The sequence below is a fragment of the Pezoporus occidentalis genome, unplaced genomic scaffold (genome assembly GCF_034315485.1).
Source record: "Pezoporus occidentalis ecotype Australia unplaced genomic scaffold, CSIRO_AGI_Poc_V1 ctg235, whole genome shotgun sequence".
Classification (NCBI taxonomy): domain Eukaryota; kingdom Metazoa; phylum Chordata; class Aves; order Psittaciformes; family Psittacidae; genus Pezoporus; species Pezoporus occidentalis.
This window is the reverse complement of record NW_026914233.1, coordinates 1,318,982-1,332,161: the sequence shown is the minus strand read 5'-3', so window position 1 is coordinate 1,332,161 and position 13,180 is coordinate 1,318,982. Positions and strand designations below refer to the sequence as shown.

At 43.6% G+C, this 13,180-nt stretch overlaps 1 protein-coding gene across 1 annotated transcript in view; it reads left to right on the top strand.

Moving 5' to 3' along the window:
* GLB1 (galactosidase beta 1) overlaps positions 1–8,734 on the top strand; it is a 43,004-nt gene extending 34,270 nt beyond the window's left edge. Inside the window, exons 15-16 of the mRNA XM_062621832.1 lie at positions 3,514–3,753; positions 6,968–8,734. Coding sequence (XP_062477816.1) covers positions 3,514–3,753; positions 6,968–7,228 — 501 coding nt within the window. The 3' untranslated portion in view covers positions 7,229–8,734. The remainder of the gene's footprint in view (positions 1–3,513; positions 3,754–6,967) is intronic.
* The last annotated feature ends 4,446 nt before the right edge of the window (positions 8,735–13,180 follow it).

Below are 13,180 nucleotides of genomic sequence, written 5' to 3'. Positions count from 1 at the left end.
GAAGGGCTGTCTCATGAGCACTTTACCATGTAAACACTGCCAGTTCAGGTTTGGACTGATCAGGTGTTGGAGATAATGATCAGAAAGCTTCTGAATGCTTCTGAGTCAATGCTACACTTTGGGACTGACACCTTAAGTGGCTGTGGTGGGTTGACCTGCATCACTCTTCCGTCAACAGGAGGTGGGAGAAAACACCAGAAGGGTTCATGGGTCCAGATAAGGACAAGGAGATCACTCACCAGTTACCACTGGTACTGGGCAGAAGAGAGTTGACTGGGGGAAATCAGCAGCGGGTCTGTCTTGGAACTGGCTTTGTCCAACAGAGGGGCAGCTTCTTGCATCTTCTCACAGAAGCCACCCTTGCAGTCTGCCTGCTACCAAAACCTTGCCACGTAAACCAATGCAGTGGAGGTGTCACTGAGGTAGGAAGGGCAGGGGCAAAAAGGAAACCTTTCTTGGTTTAGACTTAATGGGATCCCTGGTGTGATATTTGTGAGGGCATTGTAGAGGCCAGGCTTGCTGTGCTTCATGTTGGCTATGTTCAGTGTCAAAGCAAGCTATTTGTTTTTAGGTTTTGATATTATTAGGCCACAAGTGATAATGAAGTAATTGGAAAGCTTTACAATTAAGAAGAGATTTGCAGCCCCTAACTGCTAGATTTGACTTGGCTTGTGTTGATTCCATGATATTCTTTCAGAAAGCTTGTCAAATGTTCAGTGGCTGTCCAGATTAATGACTGGTTATTACGGTGCTTTTTGGTGCTAGGGTGATGCCAGGAAAATGAGAAGCTGCTGTTTCCCCTCAATCTTTCTATGATAGGTGTTGTGGAGCAGAATTTAGACTTCTCTAAAGCAATTCATCATTAATTTAGATGCAAGAGCAGGAGAAAGATAAACATCACAGGAAAGACATGGGCCTGAAGAGTACCATTTAGTTATCAAGCAGAGGCACGGGTGCTGTGAGGAAACAGGACTTTAAAGCTTGTAAATAGAGGAAAGAGTGAACCCAAGTGAGGATATATCTTTGCTAGCCTAGTTGATGAGACCAAAAGCTGGTAAATTTGGGGGTTGTTAGAGAATCTAGCTCGTTCTGTCTAAAACATAGACTGGGAAGAGACTTGAAAGATTGACAGCAGCAGAAACTCCCATTCTCACACTTGTGTTGTGCTGCCGTGAGTAGGATGGGCCTGTTTGCATTGTTGAAGAAGGATGTATATTATGATTAAGCAGCATAGAAGATTTGGAGCTGAGACTTGGTTTAAAGGAATGTCATTGACCAGTTGTCTTATTCTGAAGTGTGTTGTGGTGAGGATTTCTAGGTATATCTCCAGTTATGCTAAGACTCCATCCAAGGCAAAGCAATACAAACTCGAAGCATTTGCAAAGCTGGTAGCCTACAGGCAGCAGTAAAAGCACTTTAAAAAGCATGCAGTTCTTTTAAATCCTAATCAGAACAAGCTAAACTTGTTCTTATGGGAATTCTTAGGATGTATGAAAGCCTCTGGATTAAAACCATCAGCAACTGAGGCTTTTCTGTGCTTGAGGTGTATAAATTCAGTGGGTAGCAGTAGTGTCAACTCTGCTCATGCTATTTTTCCAAGGTACCTTGCCTTTATCTGCGTGGCAAGAGAGGGCAGCTAGTACCCCAGTGTGTTGCCTTTGTGTTGAAGCAGCAGAAGCATTGCATTCAGTTATTTAATAACAGGCTAGGTGATAAAGAAGCCTATGTACTTACTGTGGACTTAAGGTGACCGAGTAGAGGGTTAGATGTTAGATCAGGAAGGTGCTCAGTGTTGCTGTGAATGAGCTGAAATTCCCCCTTACAGCAGGGTTTCAACCTTGCAACGCAAGTTGAGTAGACACATACCTTGTGAGGATAATCCTCTAAAAGCAGGCTTCCTTCAGTACAAGAGGTTGCCTTTCTCAGGTAGCTTGGAATATGTGCATTGCTTTTTCTTGCAGAACCCTTCCCTCATGCTGTTCTTCGTGTTGGTTTGGAAACCTGGGAATAATTGTACCTTGGGGTTTAGATATTCTGTGCTTTCAAAAGCAGTCTGGGGGAAGAGGTTCCTGCCTCCTGAAGCCTCGCATTTTGAAGCAGATTAGGGTGGCTTGTCTGGGTTTTGCTTGGCTGGTTTTCAGTCACTTTTATCGAGCTTGAAATTGAGCAAAGCATCGAGCTTTTGGGAAGGAATCTTAACAGGGTTTTCACTTTAAAACACCCTGCTGATCTCAGCCTTGTTGAAGGACACAAAGGGAGAATGTGGCTTCTGTTTTTTCTCTTTTCACATGCTCACTTCCACCTATATCATTGTTTCACTTGGCAAATCTATATCCATATCTGACTGTTGACAGAGGAAAGTCTGGGTTGTGTAGAAAGGTTTTGCCACTTAACTCCATTGAGATACATTATTTTGCTATGAGAGAAATAAGATCCTGTTCTATAAACTGGGCATCTAGGTAAAGGAAGAGAAAACCAGTTAGTGCTTGAACTGATGATGAGGCTGGTGGAGTCAGTGCAGTGCTTACTAGACATCAGAAGAGACACACAACATAGATCAGCCCTCCAAGGCCATAGAAAATGTGGTTTTGCTTGTTCCTGTTTGACATGTGGTGTTTGCAGAACTTAAGTTGCACTGATAAACAACCTCTCTGCAGGGTCTGTTCAAGCAGTTATATGGATGTAGCAGCACTGGTTTAAAATCAACCCTTTGTGTTGCACTAAAACACCATTTTAGAAACTTATTCTAGCACAATTAGGATTTGTGCAGGGGTAACAATGTTCCTTCTTACAGCATGCCCATACCTTGCTTTTGCATTTGCTGTGTGAGTCCACTGGTGTGCTGCACACTTGGTTCCACCATAGAAGTGAAACAGAACTCTGTGGTCTTGAAGCTGACTGTAAGCTTTAGAGTATTTCACTGAATCAGGGTCACAAAGCATGTGCCCTTGATTTTGTCATACTGTATCTTAGCTGGAGAGGGTTTGCAGGAAGGAAATACTGCTTTCTCTGCTATTGTGCAGGTTGATGTCTTGGGTTAGTGACTCAGTGTTACCAAATCTCTTGATGATATCTCAGACCTATGATATTTAATGCTTCTTCCACTTTATATTAAGGCCTAGGGTTTGGAATCATGTTCATGTTGAAGCAAAACAAATTTTCCACAGTTATGGTGAAGAAAGTTTGAGGGAGGGGAAGGCACAAAACACCCCAGCACCAGAACCACAAACAGACAAACCACAAACAAAAACCCTTGGGCATCGGTGAAAGATCAGAACTTAGAAGGGGAACAGATCTTTCCCAGTGAAAAAACTGAACTCTTTGTTCTTAAGCAAAGCTTTTAACTTGGTGAAGACCAGATGCTAGGGTTTTATTCAGACACAGGTTGGCAGCTGTTGCAAATGGTTTGATGCAGTTTTTATTCCTGACTGATTTATGGCTGCAGCCAAATAGCTTCAATAGCATGAAGTTAATTATGTTCTCCTTTGGGTTTGTGTTTTTTCCTCCTCCTAGGGTCTCGTTTCAAATTTAACTCTTGATGAAGATATACTTGCTGAATGGGAAATCTATCCTCTGGACATAGACAGAGCAGTGAACCGTGATATTAACAGGCACCTTGATCAACCAAAGAGATCTGTTGACGATCCACTGAGTTACGAAGCACCTACTTTTTACACTGGAACACTTTCAATTCCTGGAGGAATTCCAGACTTGCCTCAAGACACCTATGTCAAGTTTCCTGGCTGGACAAAGGTACAATGTTTTGCTGTAAAAAGTTGGAAGTCCACTTCTATGGACAATCAAAATCAACCTCTCTTGGATGAGTAGAGGTTGATTGTAGTGGCGGGGTATCTCAAATATATTTAAGCAACTAGGAAGTTCATTCCTTAAGTAAATCTGGAGAGAAACTATTAAAAGAGAAGGGAAAGGTATATTCAAATGACACATAGTGTGGGTGTAGAAAATGGAGCCATCATCAGAAACTAAACCCCTAGTCTTTCAACACTGAGAAAGCTGAAATGTCAGGCTATTTAGAAATGCCTGTCCATGGTGAAGGACACTTTCCTGGTTATATTGATTAAAAACATGTTTGCAGTGCTGTCTGAAGAAATATGGACCTCTTAGAAAACAGAGGGTTGGACACAAGTGCTGGTGGTGTGCCCATAGATACAGATCCAATGCATGGAATATGTTACTGCTTGTCTTCTGGAGGTTACCTGGACTGAATGGATCAGAGAGCACTACTCTGAGAAGCCTGTGGGCAGATCTGTGTTAATGGAAACTTCTCATAGGGCTGGAATGCAGCTAAAGCAACAAAGTGTGTTTTCACAGTGCCATGTTTGAAGCAGCCAACAGGCAGGGTGGGTAGAGACCACCTCAACTCGCTGGTGGGAAGCACAGAGAGCAGAATGTGTGCACTCAAGTGCCACTGTTCTTAAAGACCTGAGCATCTAAGTCCAGGCTTATGGGAAGTGCCTGTGATAGATGGCAGAATTATTGATTTCTGAAACAATTCATTTACTGCTATTAAAACAGAATAGGAGAAGGAGATGCTGGTGGTCTATTTACAGTATTGCAGTGGTTAAAGCACTTCCCAATAGGCAGAAGACTCTGATTTGTTGCTGGCACTGAGCTTGGATGAGGAAGTTTGATTTATTCATTCCTATATATGTGCATGTCTTAATCACTGAATAAAATCCAAAAATAGCTGTTTGCACAGCAGCTGGAATCTGAGACCCATGAATCGCAGATCTTGTTCAGGCAGTGAGATGACCATACCTGCCTGCTGGCAAACTCGTCTTTGAAATGGCAAATGAGCCCAAGAATACTTATATATTGGTGGAAATATATTCCTCTGATCTGTAGAAACCCCTATTATACATAGTTTATATACCCTCTAAAGCAGTCGTGGTGAAGAGATTCCAACTGAGCTGTAAGTAGGGCTATTGAATTGATTCTTCAAGCTTTATATGGATCAGACCAGAGTTTTAAGGCACCCAGGAGTAAGAGTGAAGTGATACTGGGTATTGAAACCAAGACTTCCAAATAAAGGCATTTGCTCATTGGTGAAGTTAAGGTAGAGAGCCTTAAGGATGTGAATTCCACTCAGGTCCCACTGTATCTGGGCCTTAATCCCTTGAGTGGTATTATGTGAACTGGTGATGCCATGTTGAGGAGAGGGACTCTTAAAAGGGGTTGAAATTGGTGTATTGGAGTAGTTGGAAAACTATGGAAACAAACATTTGGCAAGAAAACATCAGGGGGGTTGGAACTAGATGATCTTAAGGTCCTTTCCAACCCTAACTATTCTATGATTCTACGGTCCTGCATAGTAAGACAAGAAGTCTGACATGCTGAATAGCCTGGAAGGAAGGGTACAGCATTAACAGTCATGGCCTATGGTTGTGGCTTGCTTGGCTTCAGTGGTTTTTAAACTCTTCATTGATAAAACTTCCTCCACCTTCACTTGAGGAAGCATGGTGGCCTTGAGTATACATGCCCTGCATGTGTGGTTAGGTTTATCAGACTGTTTCTCTTCAGCAGAATAGAGGATTTGGAGTCGGGACACTTCTTGATTTCTGTGGAATCATGGGTTGTAGTTGCTGACCCTGCTGAAGGAGTTCTTGGTACTGAAGATAGAGATCGCCCCCATGCCTTTATTTTGTCTGGGGCACATTGACTGGTAGTCTATATAATATTGGGATTTGCTGGTTAAGGGCATACAAATTCCTGAGCGTGCAGTCTCTGGAAATTGCAGTGCTAATAATGATAGTTTGGAATTGAGCAGTGAAGTCCAGAGCTTTACTGGGAAAATGAGTTTACAACCAGTGACCAAGATCAGAAACAAGGGACCTGTCTGATGATACCATCTGTATTAGAACTGTAATGCAGTTGATTCCTATAGTAAGCCACTTCTTCCCAGAGGGTTACAGTCCCTCTCTGTAGTAGGTGCAGTCACTCAGTAGCAGATAAGCTACTGTCTTCTGGGTACACTAATTCAGTTTGTGTAGGGAGGCTGCATTAATGCCATGTTTTCCTTTAAAACTCTTCAAGCTCACTCCTTTGCTTCTGTAGTAAATAGTTCTTCCTCTTGCCTTTTAATGCAGCAAAAACAAGCCACAAAGCATGATGAACTTGGTCAAAAAATGAACAAACTTTGACCTCAAACCTGTTTTTTAACGACCACCTTAGCAGAACTGTGCAAGGCAGGATTTCATACCACAGAGCTGAACTAATTCACCTGCATTTGCAGATGTGCCAGCTCCTCATAAAATTTCTCTTGGGAGTTTTGCCCGACTTTGTTTCCATAAATACTGGAAAGAGAAAACACAAGAAAAATACCTCAAAACCAGCTTGAACGCCATTATTCACTGTGTTAAAATTGTGCTGCTGGAAATCTTTTGAACTTGAGGTATATTTATAATGTTAAACCAGTATTCGGAACTAGGGGTTCTGGCCATTTCTACTGTGAAAAGTAATTTTAAGGGAGTTTACATCCCAGGTAAACCACAGTTTCATTGAACTTCAGTTAATGCTTGCAGACCTTCAGGGATTGTAATGGGTGTAGGTAGCTACAGCAAAATACAGTACTCTCTTGCAGTGTGATTTCAGCTTCAAGCAAATACAACTTTCAGGTTTGCTGTGCTCTTAAACTTGGTGCAGAATTCAGTGCCAGGAACCTGCAGTTGTGTTGTCTGAAGTGTTGGCATACATGGAATCACTGCAGTATTTGACCACTTTCTTTTTAAGCATTAATGATGGCTTTAACTCATCAGGTGATTTACATTCTTTTCACTGTTATTAGCATTTCCTTGGACCAATCTTCTCTCCTTGTGTTCTGCCACACAGAAGGATGGAGGGAATTAAGTTACTATGTGAAGAGCATTATACTTAAAGCTATTGCTCTGCTTAAAGCATCATTTGTTCTCTGTCAAATTATTAATCTGTTGTTTTTCTCTCTCAACAGGGGCAAATCTGGATCAATGGCTTTAATCTCGGTCGCTACTGGCCAGCCCGTGGTCCTCAGCTGACCCTTTTTGTCCCAAGGAATATACTTGTTTCGTCAACACCAAACAACATAACAGTGTTGGAGCTGGAGCATTCACCTTGCAGCACCCAGGCGTGTGAGATAGAATTTGTAGACAAACCTAGTATCAACGGAACCACACAGTATCCAAGTTATGCTCCCCAGCTCTTTGTTAGAGACTTGTGGCTGAACCATCTCTAATGATTTGAGTGTTTCCTTATCTTCCCTTTCCTTCCCTTCCCCTCAACCCGTACTTCCCTTTTTTAAAGCCTCAGTTTTAACCAGTAGGTTTCCTTTTCTAAACCTGCCAGAGTTAAATACTGAAATCATCTCAGAAAATAAAAGCTGTAGCTTCAGAATGTGCCTTGGACTGTGAAATTGAACTTCACTGGAAGATGCACAGCAGACAGGTGAAAATGTAGTCCTTGTAGGCTGCTTACAGCCTCTTACACTTCTCTTTCTTTACCATGTTTTGCAACTGGAGAGGAGCACGCAAAGGGGGTATGCAGCCTCACTAGCTTGCTGGTTTTACTCATGGGGACTGGTAGGTCTGAGCTGCCAATAGACTAGACACTTCCAGCTGATTTTATCCCCTGGTTAGTATCAATATCATTTGAGTCTGAGTGGGCTTACTGCCTGTGTTGAGGGGAACCTCACCTCTATGCAAGTGACCTTGGAAACATTTCAGTTGGTTTCTTACAGGGGCAGTGAGAAGTGTGAAAGAGAACAAGCTGGTCCAAATAGCAGTAGCATGGAGAAGGACCTGGTAGTCTAGATCTGGAAAGCCAATTGTCACCTCTTGGACAGCAAGTTCACTGCTTCTTTTCTGCTTCCTCTGAAGACTTAAGTAAATTGATAAGTACAAGGATGCATATAACATATAAAATTTAGGCTGTTTTGGCTGGATCAAAACAGCCTGGTTAACCTGCCTGCAGTGTATAGTCTTAAAATGAGACATTTTTCCTTTAATGGATTAATGGATCCCGGTTGGGGTTTATTTCCCTTCTTTTTGGGGTCTGGAGTATGTTTTTCATAGGCCAGCACCTTGGGAGCAGAAGGCAGAATCTTCTTTTTGATTCTTACGGTTTTGCTGTCAATCATGCAGACTCTTTGGTGAGATTTAAACAACAAACAAGATGGAATTGAGTATTTTCATAATCTCTGGTTTCTTCCTTTGATTTGTCTGACATGATTAAAATGGTTCTTTAAAGATAAAATCAGTCCTGTGTGTTTGAGAAGGAAAAGGGAGAGGGGGGAGAGATAGTAGCGATTACAGTATTAAGGGAGAAATGAGGTTGTAAAGTCTCTAATGGACAAGGAGTTCTTGCTGATGTCTCATTTTCCTGTGTGATGAAGATGTGTGCAAAGTAAAGCACAAGTATCTGTAATGGGCTGTGTGGACTCTGGAGGTGCCACCTTTTGCTGAGATGGCCAATGCAAAAACCTGACTGTTTCTTCTCAGCTGATGAGGACTGATACTTCCAGAGGAGAAGAGAGTGAAAAGCAGCACCACTTGTATGGGTATCTACATCTCAGTTATGTGATTGACATGTTTGGGCTTTCAAACCAGACACATGCAGGTCACTTGAGCCAGAGAGCTTCTACTCTCAAGTTCCTACCCCAAATGCAAAGTCTAATGGCTGGGGGCTGTGTGGTCATTACCAGATGTGCTTCATTCTTGGAATAAAGTGGTCTGCTCTGACCCCAGATGGTTTTTTTTCTTGACACCATTCCTTTGCAGACCCTGGAACAGGCCCTGCAAGCAGTTTATCATCAAGTATTAATTACCTGAGAGCCAGGCCTTGGAAGGAAGGAATGGAACAGGATTAGCTTCATACCAGCTGTGGGTTTTGTGGCTTGAAGTGTGCAGAATGATGGTGGTATTTGGGTATTATTCCTACAACAGTTTAGTGCTTTAACTGCCAGGAGGACTTCTATTTTTCTGGTTTCTAGTGCTGTAAGAGGAGTGAGACTCCCAGCTCTTATTCCGGCTTCATTGGGGTTTACATTGTATTTGTGAAAATGTAGTGTAACACACGAGACATTGCTTTTTTGCCATAACTCTGTGTAATATTACAAGTAGAAAGGCTTTGCATCACAGTTTACAAACATGCATCTGGTTAGATACAGGAATTACAGCATACCAAGAACAACACAAGACTTACCCTAGGGTTTTTAGCCTTGGCATGCACTTCTGCAACTGGATTATGGGATGCAGAATGGGACAATATAGCCTTTCTTCCTTTGCAGTCTCAAGCAGGTCAGTTATTTTAACCTCTCAAGTGTAGTTTGTTTCCACATCCAAGGGTGGAAATGAGATCTGAATGAAACCACCTGACTGAGGGCAAATGCATAGAAGAGGGACTATGGGGAGTCATCTGGCTCACCTTGACCCAATGGTCAAGGCACTGGTGCATCTAATGTTTTTGAAGGCCATGGTGTGGGATTATTGTCAGAGCCCTGGCTGGTGTCTGTGGTGTAGCTGTGTGATCTAATGCAGATGCTGAAACTCAATGGGATGGCCTGTCTGGTGGAGCCGGCTGCCTCCTGAAGGCATGACAAGAAGAAATATTCCTAATGCTAAAATGGTCATTCCTCACATCCTCCCTGCTGCCTGACCTTGGGAATTTGGAAGTGCTGCTTTGTTAACACAGCAGCTAAGAGGCACAGTGGTTTTAGCAGATGGGTGTAAACCTGGTATTTAGCCAGAACCGGTCTGTAAGAAGACATTTTACACAGGTCCATCTGGAAGGTAGGTGTGATGTTTGCAGTTCTGTAGGGGTTGAAATCTGCCTGCTCAGTGTAGCTGCAGGCACTCATCTGACCACAGGTATTTTTCCTGTCCCTGGAGTGAGATCTGTAAGCTCAGACTGTAGTCCTGCCTATGTATGGGTGAATCATTTAAATGTGATTACTCAGGATGAATGAGCAGGTAGCTGAATATGAAGTGGTGAATAGTGTGTGCTATGTAGTTGAATTCTCTTTCTTAACCTGCTCTTTCCTCCTGACTGGCCAGCAAACACTTTCCTCCTGACAAATACGTGTTGGGTGTTCTGTAATGGCAGTCACAGAAGAGGCCTGTGTTTAACAGCGTGCTCTGAAGGAGGTGATAGTTTATTGTCCATGCTGAGAAGGACAAGTCCACCCTAAGCTTGGACTGCAAGGGGAAGGAATCTGCTCTCTTTGGATGGAGTTGGGAACGTTGATATCACCGGATGTCTGACTATAGACTATTGCAGTGCCCTTGTACTCTCATTGTGGATATATTTAAATCACTGGGGACAACAGGATCTCTGTATGTCTAAATAGATATTCTGATCCTTTTCCTAGGACACACTTCCTGGAAATCCATCTGTGTTTGAGCAAATAGCTCACAGTATGGACCAGAGCCTCTGACAGCAGCTTGGTTATTTACTGGTCATTGTATCAGCAGGAAACTACTTGAGAATGTTCTTCTGACGTGGCTTTGCAATCACTTATCTCCTTCCCTTTTTTGCTTGCAAATGTCCAACATAAGGTCCCAAAGGAACTGCTGATGGATGTGCAGTACATTGTCTTTGACCTAGTCCTGTATGTATCTTTTACAAGACTGCAAACGTTATTTTAACAGGTAATGCAAGATGAAAGGCTTGTGAGATGATCTAGCTCTGTATTTCTGTACCCTAAGCCAACATCATCTGTATCTGAAGTACTCCCAGTCTCTCTAACCTGTTGTGATGGGGACTGTAGTCTTCCCTAGGCAAACTGTTCTAGCTTTTACTGTTAGGAAGCTTGCCCACAGCTAACTGAAGTCTTCATTGCTGTATGTAAGCCAGTTATCACCTTCACTGTCCATAGCAGTCTGTGTGCTCTGAGACTGTTCTGTGCCCTCTCTGTTGTTTTCTTACCTCCCTGATGGACTGGATTTACAGGTATGTTAAAAGGCACAGAGCAAAACGGAGAAGACTCAGCAAGGATGTGAAAGGGTGACCAGATCCTGACCTGGTCCAGGTTCTACAGCAGCTCTTTCTGAAGAGATCAATGGCAAGAATGCTGTCTTCCAGGCAAGGACTTAAAAGGTAGGTGACCCTGAGATCCTGGCTGGAAGATGGTGTGTCAAAAGGAACTTGAAGATGCAGAAGAATAGGGTCTGCTTTAATGGTTCTCCTTCCACACAAAGGCAAACCTGGGCAGGACAAGATAATGTTGGGACTCGATGCAAAGGGCTTAATGGGAAAAAAGTTGGAAACATGTCACAGGGATCTTTGTCTTGTTTGTACTGAATAAAGAGTGCATGTCTCAAAATCCCTTTTCAGACGGCATTTTCTTGTTATGCTGTCAAAGATGGGAGTAGTGACCCCCAGCTATGGGGCAGTTCTTGAGCCTGTGTGTTTTACCTACAAGAGTTTCACAGAACCAGTGCTTGGTTTGGGTAATGCAGTCCCCTTTCAGTAGAATATATGGTCTTTCTGGCCAAGGAATTGGGGATATACTTAAGAAGTCCTATTTTGTGCTTGCCCTTCGGGAGCCAAGTGTACACAGGACTGCAAAGTTGGGGTCTTGGGAAGGTCCCACTTTTAACTCTGTAGTGTTGCAATGGGAAACAGTCTTGCTCATGAAACTCCCCAGCATGTGTTGTTAGCAGACTCTGCAAGCATCACGATAAGATCTTTGTGCTTGGGTAACGTGCTTACAGCTGCAGGACAGGAGTTGTGTTGTCTTACGTACTGGCTTTGGTAGACAGTGGGGGATAGAGGGTGGGAAGAGGCTCCCTAATGGAAGTGGGAATTGCATTTGAAACTCCACCAGGTAAGGGCTTGTGTTGGGTGAATCTGTTGAATACTGGTGCAAATGGAGTAGGAGGTGCAGCCGGTGCCTGTGTTTCCAGAGGATTTTCTGTGAAGCTTCCTTATTTGTTTTCAATGTAAGCACTATTTCTGTTTGAAACTTGGTGTTTCTGTAGGGCTCGTGCTTCTCTACCGATATTAACTGAGCATTTCCAGTAGGGTCAGTGGTTGTGGGCCAGAGATCTGAGCATGGAAACACCTCATAATTGTGGGTCACCCCTCTAATGCTATAGCTAAGAAATTACTCTTCTCTGTTTCAGGTTTTAGTCTTCCTTTCTTGTTTTTACCTTCACACCAGGGGAGTCTTACATGTGTCTTTGGTTGTCTGAAGCAGAGCTGATGTGTCCACTGCTTCCACCTCTCTGTTCCTGGTTCACAAGCTGGGTAAAGATGCGTTTGCTTCCAGCTTGCTTACAATATTCTCCTTGCTTCCAAATCTCACTCACAGATTCCTTCTCACAAGTCCCACAGATCTCAGTCAGGTGCACAGAATGAATGCTCTTTATGGATCTCTAGGCTCAGTTTAGCCAGAAGGCTTCCCTGGTTGTGGAATCCTGCAATAGCACGCTCCAAAGCACTTGCCTTGGGAGAAGGTGAATGGCTGTGTGTTGGGTGTGATGGCTGCAGGATCTGGACTTAGAATCATGGAATGGTTTGGGTTGGAAAGGACCTTAAGATCATCCAGTTCCAACCCCCTGCCATGGGCAGGGACACCTCGCACTAGACCATGTCAGCCAAGGCTCTGTCCAACCTGGCCTTGAGCACTGCCAGGGATGGAGCATTCACCATTTCTTTGGGCAACCTGCCTGCTGAAGCTCAGGTAGAACTGTTGAGGAGAAGAAACTGGTATCTTACTCTTGGCTTTCCTAAGGCCCTGTCTGTGGCTGAGCTTTAGATTGCACCCTTCCCCTGTTAACTGACAGTGTTGGTTGCTGTTTTCACAGCAGGCACATACGGGGTGAGAAGCTGTGTGGAAGGAAAACTTGCACTCCTTTCTTTCCTTTCCACTGTACCAGTGAGGCGTCCCAGAAGACTTCAGGCTCAGAGAGAGGGGTCTGCATGCACTCAACATATCTTCTCTCAAGCTTTTGTGACTGTTTCCCCCCCTCCCCTCCACTTAGGATGTGGTTGGCAGTAACCACGAGTAGGTAGATCCGGCGTGCTGAAGAACCCAAGAACCTCATCCTGAACTGCTGAGGAGTTAGCATGATTTCCCCCACGGTTTTCTCAAAGCACTGACTTGTGCTGCAGTGCTTCCCTGTGGTGCTCTTCTGGGCCTTTGAGCCAGAGCAGTATCCACTGAGGATAAAACGGCGCGAGTCTTGCA